At 26.4% G+C, this 20,150-nt stretch overlaps 1 protein-coding gene across 3 annotated transcripts in view; it reads left to right on the top strand.

The window, feature by feature from the left end:
* The first annotated feature begins 3,850 nt into the window (after positions 1–3,850).
* LOC135927549 (putative uncharacterized protein DDB_G0282133) overlaps positions 3,851–20,150 on the top strand; it is a 63,173-nt gene continuing 46,873 nt past the window's right edge. For all 3 annotated transcript variants that reach the window (XM_065463598.1, XM_065463597.1, XM_065463596.1), the window contains exons 1-3: positions 3,851–3,963; positions 4,052–4,209; positions 4,339–4,793. In XM_065463598.1, coding sequence (XP_065319670.1) covers positions 3,940–3,963; positions 4,052–4,209; positions 4,339–4,793 — 637 coding nt within the window. In that variant the 5' untranslated portion in view covers positions 3,851–3,939. The remainder of the gene's footprint in view (positions 3,964–4,051; positions 4,210–4,338; positions 4,794–20,150) is intronic.

The raw sequence follows: 20,150 nt of genomic DNA, 5'->3' as shown, positions 1-20,150 counted from the left end.
TCCCGGTTTATACGAATAAGAATGAACATTACTTAGTATGATATTATTTTAAAATTTAAACAATTTTATATTATTTAAGCATCCTTTTGTCGGGCCGCACAATATGCCCTTTTAACTCCCATGAATATTTTGTATAATTAACTAAAAATTATACAAAGTTCATTTTTAATATTTAACTAAATTAATATAACAATTTTTAAGGATCCTATTTTTTTAAAAGTATACCATTTTGTCTGATCCACCATTACTCTATAATCCCTGCTGAACCCTGTTTTTTCACATGGACAGCTATATGTGGCTATGTCTCGAGTTTGTTCTCCTTATACATTAAAGATTATAACCAATGATAAAACAAGAACTACAACCAATGTGGTATATCATGAGGTTATATCCGATTAATCCCGGTTTATACGAATAAGAATGAACATTACTTAGTATGATATTATTTTATAATTTAAACAATTTTATATTATTTAAGCATCCTTTAGTTGGGCCGCACAATATGCCCTTTTATCTCTGATGAAGTTTAATTGCAAATTATACAAAGTACATTTTAAAAATTTAACTAAATTAATATAACATTTTTTAAGGATCCTGCTTTTTTAAAAGTTTACCATTTTGTCGGATCCACCATTGCTCTATTATCCCTGCTGATTATTTTGTATAACGCACAAAAAATATACATAGTACATTATTTTTATTATAAATAATTTTATATATGATTTTATATCTATTCCAAAAAATCTTCGTTTTATTTCAATAATAATGTTTATTTATATTTTTGCTGATTTCTTTATTTGTCTAGGCTAACCCAATCTTAATCCCGTACATTGCTACAAAACTTGATGAATCTATTAAAGATAAGCTATGAAAATAATGACGAATAAATAAACGCCTTGCCAGTTCTAGAGTTACTGGTAGCCAAAATAATAAAAAACTACGCTTGAAATTAACTCCTCTGGTGATTTATTTATTTATTTTTATCTTATATTTTATATAATTTGCATATAAGTTTCATTAGTGTTTAATGGCACTTTTATTTAAATAGAAAGCATTTTTTTTTTATTTAAAATAATATAGACAAATAATTTGAGAAATGCAAGACATACATTAAATTTATCCGAAAAGCTACAATAACCCTATATAATAAACAAACATTTATTTTTTATATATAATTATAATTGATCATATTACCAAAGAGTCGATTATTTTTATTTTATTTATCATGATTCTCTAATAAGTGGATTGCCCAGGCCTTCCCAGTTTCCTTTAATACAGAATTCACATGTTTTTTTTTTACATCTTAAACTTATTGGTAAATCATATAATTCCCCTTCATGTGATGATAAATCAATTAAAAATTTAACTATCTCCTAGGTGGGAAAATATTTTCATAATTATATTGGATACGACTGGGCTTGGAACCTCAAAATTTATATTAGCTTGCACCTGACATGGGAATATCTTTAACAAATTATTAAGGGTTGAGCTGGGCTGGATAAACTTTTATAATTATATGCTTCCTAATAGTGTGAGGGATCTGGCATGACATCTATCGTAAAAAAATGAATAAAAATCTCATTCCCCGTCATTTTTGAAGGGCTTTCTACTAGTTTTTTATAAAGTGAGTAATTTTAATTTATTTATCATAATAAAAGTAAAATATTATTATAAAACTATTGATAAGATTATATCATAAATTAAATAAAAAAAAATAAAGCACAATCAGTGGAATATTATATGTCGTAGATTTACAGTATATCTAATTTTATCAAATATCATATGACAATCAAGTAATTTTTACCAATATAGCGAATTATATATTTTACAGAAAACTATAAAATATTGATAAGGACATCAGAAAATATCTTTTAAAGACATTGTGGGATGAATAATATGAAGATTTATTTTTATGATCATTTTTATTTAAAATAAATAGATGGTGTTAAATAATTGATTGCAAATTGTTGCTATATTTATTATCAAGAGCATTGATTAGTTAAATTTGTTAAATACTGTAACATATTCTCTAACTGTCAAATATGTCTGTAAAAGTGGAATTTAACCTAGTATTTTACTAATACTATATAATGAGGAATATCAACTATATGTCTACTTACTTTTTATAAATAAATTTCCTATACTTGTTTGGACTAAATTATTACCATGCTTTTATATTAATGTATATACAAGTAATATATTATATTTATATAAACTAATAAAAATATATTTCATATTTGTTCCAGGCTTATTTTTTTTATTAAAATTAACCTCCTATCTTGTAAATATATTTTATGACTATATAGAATAAGGTAACCGGGCCAGGACCGCCCCAAATGGAGTCTTGGGGCGAAGCCCGAAGTAATTTTTGAATCCCCCCCTTAGGAAAATCCTAGTTACGCCTATGTTTGGTCCTTTTTTTGAATTAAGTTTATATCTTTTAAGTTAGGATTAGTAGTAGAGAACAATATTATACTAATATATTTAAAATAATACTTTTCTGCTATTCTACTGCAAATATATATCATATATATTTTAATGCTACTTCTTATTTTTTTAACCTAAGGTGGTTTTTAAAACCGATCCTATTTTTTTCCCCCAAATATGATGATTATTTATCAACCATTTTCTTTGATAGAGATTCCGATTTATTAGGCACCAATTTTTTTGATTAATGTTATTAGGTATTATTAACTTTCATATAAATTTAAACTAAAGTAATAAAAAAATATTTTAAATAGCTACTTTGGGGCTTACATATAGAACTATTTCGAATAAATATACTTACTAGCAAATTTAATGAAATATTCTCTTCGAATCTCCTCTATTCTCCGTTGTATGGACAACTTAGTGGGAAGATCTTTAATCTATTTATAAGTCATATTAAAAAATAAACTTAATCGATGGTTGTTATTTATATGTATATTATTTAATTGATATTTTGATTATATAAGACAATTGGTTGAGTTGGAAAATCATCTTACTTTTTATCGTTTTTGAAATATAATAAATATTTATAAATAATAAACTTCTAATCATATGTAAATATAGTATATATTTCATGCTAAATGAATCAAATATACTGTTTGATTATCTATATATAATAGAACAAGAAATAATCTTTTATCATGTTAAGTTTAAACCAATGATGATATATCATATATATATATATATATATATGTATGTATCATTAATTTAAACGAACTTAAATTAAAGAAAAATATTAATCATTGACACATATTATAGTATAAATAATTATCTTAGAGACTTAGAGATTAACGATTTATATATTGGTCTGGTGCGAATGGATGATAAATTCCAATATAAATATTTTTCAGCACTAGGGTTACACCTTTATAAATAGTTGAAATATAGAATAATCTGTTAATATTTTTATTAAATTTTAACCGATATAACTTTACCACTATTATTTTAATTGTATATAGTATTATGATAATAATATAGTAATATTGCACATAAATTTTTTTAAATATTTGATATTCTTTATATAAATATCGGTACGATAATAGCAGTATTATATTTAAATCTTGATAGCCATTAATAAAATTTAAGCAAGATGATATTAAGGCGTTTTTTTATTGTGCTTGTCTAATTTTAACATGTACATACATATAAATGGAAATTATAATTTTAACATAAACATACATATAAATCTAAATAATTTGTATTAGAAATAAATTTCTCATTAATCTACATTTAAAAATTGAATGATTTGCTATATTTTCATTGCATTATTTAATAAACTTTAAACTCCACAACTACTATATTAGATCAAAATATTCTTTACTGAAGAAACTAAAGTTTCTTTGTATTTAACTCCTCTAATTATGAGTGTTACAACTTCATTAGAATAAAAATGATCGAAGTTAAGGCTTTTTGACATGAAAATAACAATTAACCATATAATATAATTCCGGAATGACTGAAATTGAAGAACTAAAAGTAATTTTATTGTGAAAATTTCATGTTTGTAAAAAATTATAAATACCATTAAATTGTTTTAATTTTCATATTTATAAACATGATTTAGACTATGTTAACTCACTTTAGAGTTCATGATTTGCAACAATTATTAATCTATGCAGGTAGGAGTAAAAATGGTAAAAAATCAGAATTATTAGAAAGAGCTTTAGCCCTATTGGAAAACTGCCCTGCACCAATGAAAATTAAAATAAGGGATCTGCATAAGTAAAATATAATTTTATTACTTTTATTCTAAATAGTAATCATCTTTTAATATATTTGATATAATTTTTAACTCAAATTAATATTTGATGGTTTTATATGAGCTGTTAATATTTTATATATTTTTTATAGTAAAGTAATGGCATCCACCTCCTATTATTCCATCCTAAAAAATAGATATTTTTTCCAGGATCTCAACAATAATTCTAATAATATTAACAATAATACTACTTCTACACCTACTAATATAAATAATGTTAATACCATAAATGGTTTACCTGTTAACTCACAACATAAAAATTCAAACAATGTTTTTACACAATATTTTTATAGTAATAATACTGGGAAATCTAATTCCAATGACAAAAATTATAATCAAACTACAAATTTAACCCCTTTAAATATGGGCAATATCAATAATCTCAATAACAATATTTTTAACAATAGTCTCAAAGGTGGTATAACATATTCATCTCAGCAACAATCATACAACCAAAATTCACAATTTATTGTTCAACCAATTATAAAATTCAAATCACTGCCCTTTTATGAAAAGTTATCAGACCTCATAAAGCCTACAACCTTAGGTTAGTATGATAATTTTTTTTTTATTACCTTGATGCTTTTACATTAAATTACTTTTTACATAATTATGAAAACTAAATAATCCTAATTTGAATTTAAATGAGCTCATCATCTCTTTAAATATTAATTTTTTTTATTCTAAATAGAATTTGTATGGTCATATCATTTTATTTATTTTAAAATAGGATATATACACTAAATAATTAAAAAGATATACATTAGAAAACAAATAAGCATAAAAAATTTAAAAGAAGATTTTATTTATCCTTATAGTTTTAAAACAACCCTCAAAATTAGGGTAGATCTAGAAACTGTTAAATTTATAGGAACCAGAGCCAGAACCCATTTTAAAATTATAGGAACTGGTTTCAACAAAAGTGTAACTGCAAAAAATTAAATGTTTATTTAAAATGTTCTATGATTGATTTAAAGGGTTATATTTAATTTTTAAATTTTTTTTTACATAGCTTTAACTGAGTTAGCCAGAACCTGAATCTCTTGAAACCACATCTAGTCAAAGAACTGGAAGCAGAACCCCTTCTTCTAGTTTTAAACTAGAACCCTTTTTAATTCCGTTCAGGTTTTAACCTGATTCCACAGTTACATGCATAGTATTGAAAAATAATACTTATCTGAATATTTATTATTTTTAGTATAGAAATGAGATAAGCTAATTGGGGAAGAATAAGAATAGATAAAAAATTAATAAAAATTGAATCATAAATAATGTAATTTACCAGGATTGGGTAAGTTGCTCAATAGACTGACCTGATCAAATATAGTTAGATACTTTAAAATGTTATTTTATTTGCGAATAAATGTAATTTATCAAAATCCTCTTTATTATTTATTGGTTGTTTTCCAGGCTTATCTGCATAATTTTTTATTACCCCCCTTATCTACTTTTTATAGTTCTCACACAGCTTACCTAAACTTTACCATTCAGCTTTAAAGATACGGTCCTCTTTAAGAATAGATGGCATCTCTCGGAACCTCTTATAAGCAATTACTCTTGCAACAACAGCAGAATCTACACCTCCACTTGTGTTTAACATGTCACCCAAATAACAAAATTTTCCCATTTCTTCCAGAGTTTTGTTCACACATGTTCCATAAAATTACACTTGATATCATCAGTCCTTTCTCACCACTACATCCGTTATGTAGATTTCTACCAGCTGGAATATTAGATTGTATTTCTTACAATATCACACATACATCACATGGGCAAGTGCTTGTTTCTTCCTTACTTCCTGATCCTCCAATCATCACATTAGTCGAGATTTTGCTAATTCATCTAGAATCAAATTTTTATCTAAAATAATCTCTTTATAAATATTCAATAGGGCTAATCCATTTAAACGTTTTTCACTGGTTGTGTTTCTTAAATAGGTTTTTAACCTTTTTAAAGTTGAAAAAGACCTTTCATTAGTGCAGATACTAATTGGCAAGGTAGCTAAAATAATTAATAATGTTTTGATAATAGGCAGTGAATCTAAAATGCAATACACTGGAAAGGGCCTGCAGAGCTTTTTTTGGTCTCAAAGAATACCCTATTCTGTCAAGATTTTTATACCAAAATTCGACATCACAAAGTAACTTATCATATGAACCTACTAAATCATCAGCATAAAACTCTGAGATTTTCTTAATATCCTCTCGTGTTTCAAGTGTAATCAACAGTTTAGACTCAACCGGCAAAAGAAAATAATAGCTTTTTAAAATATAATTATGACTAATAAATCTTTCTTTAATTGAAATAAAAATGTATCAATAAGGGGAATAAAAATGTTTATTTTATAAAAATCCTCAATTGTAGATGCATCAATATTTGATCGATTAGATTGTCTAGAGACTACTCTAGGTTTAAAAATTTCAATTCCAAACATTAGCAATCTCCTTTACTTTTTCATATATTTCATGAAATTTTTCATCCACATTCTCTCTGATATGTGTTAATATTTCAACAATATGCTTTGCTCTATTCATAATCTCCCTTAAATCCAAATCAATTTTTTGTAGCATTTTGCTAAAATCATATGTATAATTAAATAAAAAATAAACACATTGAATTGAAATTAAAAACTGTGGCTTAATAATAGCCTGCAAAAGATTTTCGGCATCTGCTGAATCTTTTTCCTTGCTTGATATATAAAATTCTAGTGCTGCAAAGACAACATCATATAGTTCAATAAAGAGTTTCACCGACTCTTGTCTTTCGATTAATCTGGTCGGACAAAATCTTTTTAATTTTTTTTTTGATTTTTTGAGTTAATATCATGATACGTTTGAATAAATAACTCCCTTTTTTGGGTGGGTGGTGTGAAATAGCTGCAAACCAAAAATAAATATAAAAATAATCAAATGTGTATATCTATTATTATTTATAATAAATTTAAAACATAAAAATCAAGCGTTTATTAAGAATTTATTAAATTAAAATTTAAAAAATTTAAAAAAAATAAATTTTTTTCATTTTTCATGGGAGGGGAGTTTGACCCCCCCCCCCCCATTCCTACGCCACTGATGCTTACACACATATATTGCAATTATTCTTTTGATTGAATAGAAGACATTCAATTATCACAACAATGTTTAAAATACTGCAGATAGAAATCCTGAAGTCCCTATTTTCCGAATAAAATATTTGGAACAAATACAAATATGCAAAAAGCAGTTGTAGAAGAAACTTTATGATATTTGTTCCATTCATCAGAATTCAGCCCGAACTTGCGTTTAGATTTTTGAAAAGGGTTTTTTGGTTTGACGAAGCTTGATATTTATTTTATATAGTGTGAAAAAACATAAATTTTCATTATTTAAGATATAGCTTGGCCTTCAATGGATCTTGCAGATCTTGTTATGAATAATATTAGGGCTGTGCCGATCCACAAATTTTTCACAGATCCGATATTAATAAAAACCCAATCCGATATTTATATTGATTTTTATTGACCATCTATTTTTGTATCAATATTATAAATATATAAATATTTATACTTTAAAAAACCAACTAACTTTCACGAATGATTAAATGTTTTTTATTTTTCATAAATTAATAAATATACTCATTTAAAATAGTTGCAATGTTTATGGGTGAATGTAGTGTTGTTAAACAACTTCATTTAGTCGATTTAAAAAAAAAGCCAAATCAAAATTTTAACATATTATTACCCATGCCTCGAAATTTCGCCAATAGATGTCCAAACCTTTCTGATATCTGTGGGAAAAATAAATAAGCATGAGTAATTTTGGTTAAAATTTCGAGTTAATCGTTTTTAAAATTGGCTAAATCTAGTCGTTTAGCAACACTAACTGAATATGACTCCTTAGATGTCTTAAAATTCTTTTATTTTTGCAGATATATAAGAAAAAATAGTGTAAAATTTAAACTATTTTTTTAAACATTACAACAAATAAATTGTATATTTGTTCCTTTCATTAATTTTTTATTATGAAATTTTTTATAAAATAAAAAAATTATATTATATAGAATTACAAAATAACCGAAAACAATAAAAAAATATCGAATCGGATTTTTTAAAAAAGATCAGCCCGATCCAATATTAAATATCCACACAGCCCTAAATAATATATTATTAAAGGAAATACCTTTGTCTTTGGCTACCTTGCTGTTGAAAGTGCAAGAAGATAAATGTGCTTAGATCACACACTTTATAAGGTTCAAACAATTTTAGATGATTTAATAAATAGTAAAAGTAGCATATTTAATAACTAAAATATTTTTAAGTAAATTAAAAAGATATAGCCATATTTCATTAAGTTGGTGGACTGGGCTGTCAACCTTGTAAATCAAGAGAAGAGCTAATATTTTACTAACACTTCTAGTTTTATTCCTCTAGAAATTGTCCAATGGGGTAACACGTTCATACGAAAAACAGAAATTGATTGAAGATCTAGACAACAGGAAAATGGGTAAGCATGGCATGCCCATAATCGATAGATGAAAAGCATAAATAAAATAATAATATATTGAATTCAAAGAATCTATAAAGAGAGCGAAAATGAAATATTAAATGCTAGAATAAATGAAAATGAATTTTTTTAAATCATAATACTAGGGCTGAGCCGATCCACAAATTTTTCAACTATTCGATCCGATATTTATATTGATTTTTATTTACCATCTAACTTGAACCAATGTTATAAAAATATCAGTATTTTCTATTTAAAAAACCAACTAATTTTCACGAATATTAAGTATATTTTATTATTTATATTCTCCAAAAGTTAATTAAAATATTTACAATGTTTATGAGTGAATGTGTAGTGTTGTAAAACACCTCCATTTGGCCAATTTCTAAAAAAGGCTAAATCAAGATTTTAGCTATAGTATTATAACATAATCCTCGAAATTTCGCCAATAGAAGTCTAAACCTTTCTTCTATTTGTGGGAAAAATTAATAAGCTTGAGTAATTTATTTTGGACGAAATCTTGAGTTAACTGTTTTTAAAATTGGCTAAATCGAGCTGTTTAACAACATTAGCTTAATGTGACTCGTTAGATATTTTATATCCTTTCTTGTTGCAGATAATACAACAAAAAATAGTGTAAAATTTTTAATTATTTACTTCTTTAATTTATTATGAAATTATTTATAATATAAAAAAAAATATATAATTATATATACAATTAAGGTTGTCGAATCGGGCTTTTTAACAAGCCTATATACAATTATAAAATAATCCAAACAATTAAAAATATCGAATTGGTTTTAAACAATATTAGCTCGATCTGATATTTTTAAAAACGCTCAATATCGGAGCTGATCCCATTCGATTTTTAATATCGGCACAGCCCTACATAACACATTTATTTTTGAACATATATTGAGGTTTATTGTTTACTATAATTGAAGTTAATACTATCTTACATTTATCTGAATTGGGCCATATTTAATCGGTCAAATATCAATTAAAATCCTATAATTTACAGCCTTTTTTTAGATAAACTTAATATTAAAATATAATTGTAAAATAATAATTCACCAATTAATAAATGACTTATCTTTTGGGTTAATGATAGATCAAAAGTTCATATCTTTTAATAGTATTGTTAAGCGGCTCAATTTTTAAAAACTACTAACCCAATATTTAGCCAAAAAAATTTCGCAAGCCTGGAGATTTTGCTCATAGATGGAGGAAAGGCTTGGAGATCTATTAACGAAATCTTGGGGCTTGCATAACTTTTTTTGGCTAAAATATTGGGTTAGCCGTTTTTAAAAATTGAGCCGTTTAACAAAACTATTTTTTAGTATGTAATTTTATTTATATAATAATAATCATTTATATTACAAAATTAAAATTATTTATTTGAAAAAAAACTAGCCTAAACTTGACGGTGTGAGTAATAATGTAAGCGTGCTGATTGTCTTGAGCACTAACAAATTTTTTGTTTGCTTAAACATAAGGAACAAGGCACTTAGAATAAAATAGCATAGTGGTGTCGCTAGCTCTTATCATGTAGGCGAAGTCATAAATTAATATTTAGGCTTATATATCATTTTGCGCAAATGGATAATAATTTAGGCCTGCTTAGCACGCTTTACTTATTCCTAGTGACGCGGACAACATTTCACTTTGATGCATTTAATTATTTTTAAGCAATCATTAATATTAATGTATAGCATGATATAGTATTTAAAATTACATATATCTTTAAAATATATTCACGATATACTTTGATGTATTTAATAGGGCTTAGCTGATCCTTAAATTTTTCACCGATACAATATTTCCCGATCTTACTACTAACTGATCCGATATTTATTTTAATTTATCAACTATCTTTGAACTAATGTTAAAAAAATCAATGTATTCTATTCAAAAAAAACCCTACTAACTTCCATGAATGGGTAAAGTGTATTTTGTGTTTTTTATTCTCCAAAAGTTAGTCATCTCATTTAAATTATGGGAATGTTTATGACTGAGTATAAACTAGGGCTGTGCCGATCCACATATTTTTCACCGATGCGATCCGATATTTTCCGATATTGGTTCTAAACCGATCCGATACCGATCCGATATTTATATTAATTTTTCACCACCCCTCTTTGAACCAAATGTAATTAATAAATCATTATTTTTTATGCATAATTTTATTTTTTTATTTCAACAATAATAAAAAAATAAAATATATAATAATATATCCATTTTATGTTGTAAAATTGTAATATTTAATATATAAAATTATAATATATTAGATTTTTTAAAATAAATATAAGAGCCTCTAGATTTTCAGGCGATAGGCTTCTACGATGAGGACTCCCTGCCGTACTGAAGGCAGACTCAGATAGACACTTGTTGCTGGAGGAGCCAAAAATTTACGTGCAAGTGTTGATAAAGTTGGATATTTTACAGCATTAACTCTCCAATATTCAAGTGGATTCACTGGGGATATAATATCAATATCATCAATGTTATTCGAGTTTTCTAAATAAATAACACAAATATAAAATTAGCATTTATAAAATCGTGGGTTTCATACAAACCCAATCTTTTGTTGATTTTGAAAAATCACCCAAACGAATGGGTCAATCATAGCCCAACCAAGCAATGTTTAAATTAATATGAAAAATATGTTGTTATACTTTCTATATATAAAGATTCTTTTAAATATTCCTTGATTTCTATTAGGTATGGCAGGTCATCATTTACATTACTATCGATTTCATTTATTACTAGTTTTTCTTTGATTTTCAATTTATAAGCATCCCTTAAATTAAATTTGCAGTTTTTAATGTTATGTGGAACATTTTTCTCATTGTCATTACCTAAGTTAACAATAAAATCTAAATTTATTTTAAAAAATATAAAACCTGGCGAATCTTTATTAGAAATTGGAAGTTGAACATTATCATCACCTTTAAAAAAAGACTCACATGCAGTCCTGAGCTTTTCTATGTATGATATGTTTTTTGGCAAAAAGAAATCCTTATATCGAGGATCAAGTAATGTTGCGACAACATAATTGTCATCATCATAAATATCAAAAAACCGAGTTGTTAATTGATTATTAGTGGTATTCTTCATAGTCTGCACACCTCTATCTGTGTCCCCATTAATTGTTAATTCACTTTTCAGAATTTCAACAAAGGGTATAACATTGCTAATTGAACATGATTCCGTACTTATTTCTTTTGTTACTCTCTGAATTGGTTCAAGAACATCAATTACCCTTTCTGCTAATTCCCACTCATATAATGAGAGATTTCCCAAATTAGGATTATCGATAATGAACAGCTGTACCGCCCTTTTTTGTTCTATCAATCTTTCGAGCATATAATAGGTAGAATCCCAACGGGTGGGCACATCCTGGATTAATTTGTGCTGGGCTAGATTTAATCGAATTTGGATTTCTTTTAGACAATTTTGTGCAATAGAAGAATGTTTAAAGTGTCCTACTATTTTTCTAACCCGGGCAAGCATGTCAATAATAGATCTCTGTGATAAAATTGCTGCCTGTGCAACCAATTGCAAACTATGTGCAAAACACGAAACGCTTTGAAATTTCCCATTTTTCATGGCCAAAGTTATATTGGGTGCATTATCTCTAATGATTAGGTGTATTTTATTTTTCTTTATACCCCAATAATTAATAATTTCATCTAAAATTTGAGCAATATTTATTGCTGTATGCGACTCATTAAATGTTTTAACATTTAGAACTCTATTAATTTGTTGAAAATTTTGGTTTATATAGTGGCATGTTAATGAGATGTGAGAATCGCCACCTGAATTTCTAGTCCATATATCTACCGTAAAGGATAAAAAAGAATCGTCAACCAAAATTTCTTTACGAATTTTTTCGGAGAGTTTTTCATATATATCCGGAATAACTCCTTGCGAAAAATACTTTCTATTGGGAATTTTGTAATTTGGACATAAATGATGTAAAAGCCTTTTAAAGCCTATATCCTCCAAGATAGAAATCGGCTGGTGGTCACACGCTATCATTTCCCCTATAAATTTAGAAATTATTATTGATTTAGGATCAGAATGTTTCCAAATATTAGTTTTATTAAGAATGGCTGATATTGTTGGCTGACTTTCAGGGCTCTTTTTTTTTAAATTTGATTTGTTTTTTCTAATATTTCTCGTTCTTTTTGTGTTAGCTCTTCGAATTCCTTTTGATGGCAACGCTTCAGATGTTTCCTAATGTTAGTTGTATTGAACGAATTTTTCAGTATTCCTCTAGGTGAAATTAGAATTCCGCAGATGACGCATTTTGCAAAATTACCTTCATCTTTCTCAAAATATTTCCATAATTCAGAAACCATATTTAAAATAATTTTTATTTAAAGTATAAATAATAAAATTGGTGTTATTTTTTTAAAAAATTAAAAATAAATAAAACTTTGGGTGTTCCTTTCTATTTTTATAAAAAAACTTGTAAAATCTATTTAAAAAAATAAATAACATTTGCATTGTTTAAAAAAAAATTATTTATAAAATATTATTAATGTAAAATAGAAACTCGAAAAAATTTATTTTTTTTTAAAATATTTAAAAAAAAATTTTTTTATTAAAAAATAATAATTCAAAGTTTCATTACTCAAAAGTTTTATAAGAATTGCATTTTTAGAAAAAGGATCGGATCGGGTTTTTTACAGGTATCGGGCCGATCCGATATTTTTGAAAAACGCCAAATATCGGGACCGATCCGATCCGATATTTAATATCGGCACAGCCCTAGTATAAACGCTTTGATTTAGCTTATTTCTAATTTTAAAATGGATGAATCGAGATTTTAGCCAAAATATTTTTACCCATGTCTTGAAATTTCGCCAATATTCAACCCTATTTACCATCTGTTAGCAAAATCTCCAAGCTTGATAAATTTATTTTTTTAGTTAAAATCTTGAATAAGAATTTTTAAAATCGCTTAAATCTAACAATACAAATAGCGGAATGTGACTTGTTATATATTTTTAAATACTTTTATATAGAAATATAACATTATTTTTTTCGGCTACTCTATCTTTTAAAATAATTCTTTTTTTTTAACATTACTATTCTTTTATTATTAATATAATATAATAAAAAATACTATATAATTATATAGACAATCATTAAATAACCAAAAATAATAAATATCAGATCTGGTTTTTTGGAAATATCGGCCCAATCAGATTCTTAAAAAGTTAAATTTAGGCCCTGTTTCTATATTTAACATCGGCATAGCCCTAGTATTAATTTGCTGCTCTAATTTTTGAATAAACTAAATCAATAAATTAACAATATAAAATCAGTTTGAAAAAATAATTTTGATTTTTTTACCGGACATAAAGATTAGCAGTATAACAAAAATTTTACTTGATTTCCTAATTATCAATTACTGATATATTAATATTCAAATATTTTTCACTGAGATAAAAAGGCTGATTTTTCCCACCTTTGATCCCTATTATTTCAAATAATATAATAAAGCAAACGATCAAGTTTTTTCAAACTCTAACATAATATTCTGTTATATCCAAATCCATCATACACATTTTATTAGTTTAAGTAATTTAACGGAAAATGGCCCGGGTACTATTTCTGTTGCGTAGTTGAATTATTCTTACGCAATCGCATTTTAAATGAAAACTCGAGAATTCCTCAATTATAGATTTAGTTTAATATATTCTAAATTATTATTTTTTAATATTGAATCGCACGCTATTTGAACCAGTAACCTTCAGAGATATCATTTGCACGGCCCGGCTCGCCTAGATTTTTTTAAAAAAATTTCGGTTTGCTCAACCGGCTTTTATATTTTTAGGCTTGGCTCGGATTTTTTTTAAGAAAAAATTTTCAGCTCGGAATTTTTTTAAATATAAATTTATTTTTAATTTATATATATTATAATGACTATTTTAAATATCAAGTTTTAAAATATACGGTCCGGCCCGGGTATTATTTAAAAAATTTTAGGCCCAATCCTGACATTTAAAAAAATTAAAATACGGCCAATTCGTCTGGGCCCGGCTTGCAGGTCTCTGATATAAACCAAATAAATAAAAGGGAATCAGTTGACATTTAGTAAATATTAATTTAAAATCGGGAAAGGCTTACAAAATTAAAAATTCGGGCTGAGCCTATTTAAATTAAATAATTTAAATTTAATCAGTTATCAGTGGAATTATGTTGGAAAATAATATAATGGAGAGAGCGATTAATATTAATTTACTGCGCATATTTTTAATTTACCTTTGAAATAATTTGCAAAATACATCCAAAATTATTCAAAATAATGAAATTTTAACAATTCAGAGTCGCCATAAAATTAACAAATACTTAATTTTGGTCAGCGATAAATTCTGGGCTTGGTCTAAAACAATTTTTTTCCTTTAAAAGTTTGGGCTTAAAATTTGTATCTTTCTGATAAATATATTACATTTCTCCCATATTTATTAAGTTTAATGTACCAGCTTTTCCACTATATCATAATTTTGCATGTTCCCTCTGAAGTTTTCTATCAATATGACAAGAAATCCTTTCTCTTCACATCTTTCCTGGTATCCTATAGCTTTTTCCATTTATAATGGTTGAACGATTTAGAATGTGACTGGGTTTTTATAATGGTAATATTTTTATAACCGCATATTTTCCGGAATTTGATCATCATCACTCAGATCAAAGAACGTTGAATATTTTTCCCTAATAAATTTTTACCGTCGATATTTGATTCTATGCTACAGAATGCATTCAAGCTTAATAACATAACTACATCTTTTCCACCAAACATTTTGGGTGTATATAATCGTTTTATGTTTTATCCCGCAATGGTTGCAAAAATTTTCTAATTATCTGGAGACTACTATATTCTCTTATGACTTATTAATATTTTAAGCAAATCCATTGCGAACCGATGTCTTAACTGCCGATTTATTGTAACCGATGTAATGGAGTAAATACGGCTAACCTCAAACTATTTAGAACCCCCTCCCACAATAGTTGGGCAATGCCTAAAAGAGGCCTATTTGGCTTATTCCACAGTCATATGCCATCCGCTAAGTATTGAGGCAAGGTTGAGCAAAAAGTTGCAAATAGCGTTACGTTACAGTACAATGTTCGATAACCTGACGCTTTTGTAATTCTCTCATTTTTAAAATGTAACGAAGAGCTTCTGTGATGCTTTTATTTGTTTGTGTAACGTAACGTTTTTTGTGTTACTTTTAAAGCATTTTTTACGATTTTTTAAACTAAAAGATAATAAAAATGTATTAAATATTTAAAATAGAGAGCCTGATTTTATTGGTTAACGCTAAACAAGGGACCCAAGAAAAGAGAGTATTTCTTCATTTTCACATCTTTTCGTTAGGAATTAAGTGATTTCTTTTTCTATTTTCTTAAATCGTGGCATCCATTGAAAAAGTTAGCATCTTAGCTGAGGAAGACGAGGATAATATTGTGGGAGAAGATGAATTTAATTCTTATTGCAATATCATAGATAAGAAACAAAAAATTATTTAAAGTTTCATTAAAGAGGTGTTGTTAAGCGCTACTTTTAAAAGGAGCGCTCTACGGCTATTTGCTTAAAAAGGTAGCACGCCACTGCTACTTTACCCTGTCAACCAAGTAGCGCGCTATTAGTTACCGCTGCTTTAAATAAATATTTTATGGTTATAATGTATTTTATTTGTGTATATAAAAAAAATCAACATTTATAAATGTTTAAAAGTTTATTATAAAGATATTACTTTTTTACAATTTAAACATATGAATTTATGGCTCAATTTTGATTTTTCATACATTTCAACATACTTGAAATTGGGAAATTTATTAAAGTTTTTCTTCTTGTGTAAATTTATTTATATTTTCATCTGAATCTATCTCACACGGACTTATTACCTCGATATCCATTTGCTTCGACTTAATATTTTATAATAGTTGATTTGAGTTTACAAATTTCGAAATGAAATTATTTAGACAGGTATAAAAATGAGAAAGCCGTTTATTTTAGCTCGCTAGCACACGTTCTCGAGATATAGGGGCTCATAGACACAAAAAGGAGCCGTTTTGGAATCTGTAAAATCTTTAAATGCTTATATCTCAAAAACTATTTATAGTAAAAAAATAAATAATATATCATTTTGTAGATAAAAAGAATCTCTACAGGGATATCAAAAAAAATTGGCGGCAATTTGAGTCCTTAACTTCCAGTTTACCTATATTGCTTTAACTGTATTTTTAAGCAAAAAAGGAAGTTATTTTATTTTGCTTTTTATTTAGACACCTTTTACAAATATATATATGATGTCACTTGGCGACGCAATCAACCCTTCCGAAATACACATTTTTATCAAAAATTAGAAAAAATAGATGGCGCTTTATAAAATTACTGATTATGGCTAAAAAAATTTTGCTAACTTACCAATAACAGGATATTTTCACTTTTTATACTAAAAAATTTTGAATTTGTCTAATATACTAATTAAACTGAGGGGCAGTATGGGCAAATGCCCATTAGACACTTATAATGTAACAAATTCCCAATAATAAATATCTTTCGTAGTATAATTTTTTTATTATTCATTATTATTAATAATATAGAAATATAGATAGATAACCATTCATTCCATAATTTAAAATATATTTGAAACAAAATTTAAATAGATATAAATAATTATATATTTTAAGAAAATAAATTAAAAAGGTGAATAGTTTTAATTGTCTTATCCTTACGTAAAGTTTATGTTCATCCGTTAGCAGTTGAAGGACTGACTACATCTAAATTTGTGATTTATGTATCCACAATTTGTCAATCAAGTGTATAAGAATTTGAGGGTTTTTGAGGATGTAAATAACTAACACCTCTTTTTCGATTTTTTTTCTCTAAAACATAGTTCATCCACCATTGATTATCATAGATACATGTTATATATCCATTTATTTTTTCATGTAGTAAATTCGCATTATTCGAGTGAAATGTTATATATATTTGCGATTCTGTTGAGTTTGAATAAAATTTTGCTTCAGTTTTATCCTGAGATATTGGATGAAAAGTATGAAATTTTTCCGTTCCTAGTATTGTACGCCCTTTATCGAATCTCTCTTTTAAAATTATTTGCACTTTCTCTTCGCCTTCCATAATATAGGAGAAATTTATTCCTTAAAAAAAATTATAATATATATTAATAAATTATAAATCTTATACCTTTAATATTTTCCTTACAATAGGCAAAAAACTAATTAGGACAAGTTATTTGTTCTGAAACAGGTCTTTCTAAACTAGCCCTGGCCACTAAATGTTTTTGTCATGCAATGTGGCCCAGAAATGCCACTCAATTTTTATCCTGAAATCATCTTCATGTTGGCAAAGATTGATTAAATTTTTGCGATTTTTATATCGTGCTGCTGCTCCATCTGAAATGTAGAAGAATTTTTTTGAAAGCATGTCTTTGTAGATTAAATGGGTTGCAACATTTTGATATTATAACATTAGGTACATCCATCTGTGTTATAAAATAAAATTTTAATTGATCTGCACCTAGAATATATTTTCTTGCACTCTCCAAATCTCGAATATTATTGGTAGACAGATGTTAAAATAATAAGCTGCAAACGGATTGATTTATTTAAAATTAATCTGAACGGGCAATTGAAAAATATTATGCAGAGAGGTCGCTCGATTTGAACAGTTTATTTTGTAAAATAATATGCTCGTAAAATATAATCGATACAATGAAACGAGTGTTAAAAATCAACTAACAATAAAAGGGGATAAATATAATAAAGTTTTATTTTAATTTAATACATATTGAAATTAAATATGGACAAGTAATTAATTAACAAGATTAATCGTTGTGTTGGAAATTTAATTAAAAATAGACTTTTATTAATTTTTTAAATTTTTCTTAAATAAGTAAAAAAATATTTATTAATTTTTTAAATTTTTCTTAAATAAGTAAAAAAATATTTATTAATTTTTTAAATTTTTCTTAAATAATAAAAAAAAATGTTTAATATAGAATCTTTATTATCCAATAGTAATATTAATTTTTCCAATTAAAATGAAAACTCCCAATCTTCGTCGAGAATTCAAAGACCAAAAAGAATACACAAATATTGGAATAAAGAAAAAATAGATATAGTTACTAAAATGTTATCAATGCCAGAAAGAGAACAGATGAAAATTAAAGACATTGCAAAATACGTAGAAATGTCTACAGCATCAGTTCATAAATTTAGACGGGACACATTCCCAGATATAAATGGAGAACCTTTAAAAGAATATAATATTCAAAAAAGAGGAAGTAAATAAAAGATACTTCCATAATTGAAAGACTCATCATAAATTTATTGATGGATAATAATACTCTTACTATCCAGCAGATAATAGAAAATTTACCTCCTGGTAGTCCAAGAACGAAAACAACAATTAGCAAATATATAAAAAATATAGGTTGGTCGAAAAAAAGAGCTGGCAAGGAGCCTGATAGAAGAAATACTCCTGGGGCAATCAATATTCGTCAAATCTATTGTGAAAAGATCTTAAATACCCCAAGAGAAAAATTATATTTCTTAGATGAAACTGGAATAAACTTGCACGTTGTACCAATCTACGCCTGGGCACCATACAATGTCCGTCCATTAATAAAAATTCCATCCTCTAAGGGTAAAAATGTAAGCATACTTTGTACAATTGGAATTGGAGGGGTAATCCATTATAAAATAATCGAAGGAGCTTATAATGGGTTGTTATTCCGTGATTTTATGACAGAGCTTATCAGTGTCTTACCACCAGATGTAATTATTGTAATGGATAATGCATCTATACATAGAAGCCATCTTATCGATGCATATAAAGATAGGATTGAATATCTACCACCATATTCACCTCAGCTAAATCCCATCGAAAATTTTTTTGGAGTCTTGAAAAATAAATATCGAGCAATAAACCCCCGCTCTAATTCAAGAGATGAAACTATTGGGAATATTATTCAGCTCTTACATGGATTTATTCCTTATGATTTTACTAACTTTTACAATCACATGCAAAACTATTTGGAGTTGGGTTATCGCGGGCAACTGATTAATTAGGTAATCCTTTTAATTGATTTGTATTAATAATTATAATATTAACTCTTTTAATTTCTAAATAGGACCATCATCAAATTCGTGGAAGAAAAGAATATTTTGTTAAATTATAATTATATTTTTTATGTATTAATTATTTTATCGAAGTTACAGTGAAACGATACACATGTTTAAATATACTATAAAAGGGGGTAAACAAAATAAGATTTTATTTTTAATAGAATAAAGATTGAAATTAAATATGGACAAGCAATTAATTAAGAAGATTAATAGTTGATTAATCATTATAAAAAGAAATGTGTTACATATATATA

The sequence above is a fragment of the Gordionus sp. m RMFG-2023 genome, chromosome 3 (assembly GCF_954871325.1).
Source record: "Gordionus sp. m RMFG-2023 chromosome 3, tfGorSpeb1-WG-v2, whole genome shotgun sequence".
Lineage (NCBI taxonomy): Eukaryota > Metazoa > Nematomorpha > Gordioida > Chordodea > Parachordodidae > Gordionus > Gordionus sp. m RMFG-2023.
This window is presented reverse-complemented; position numbering and strand designations above follow the sequence as displayed.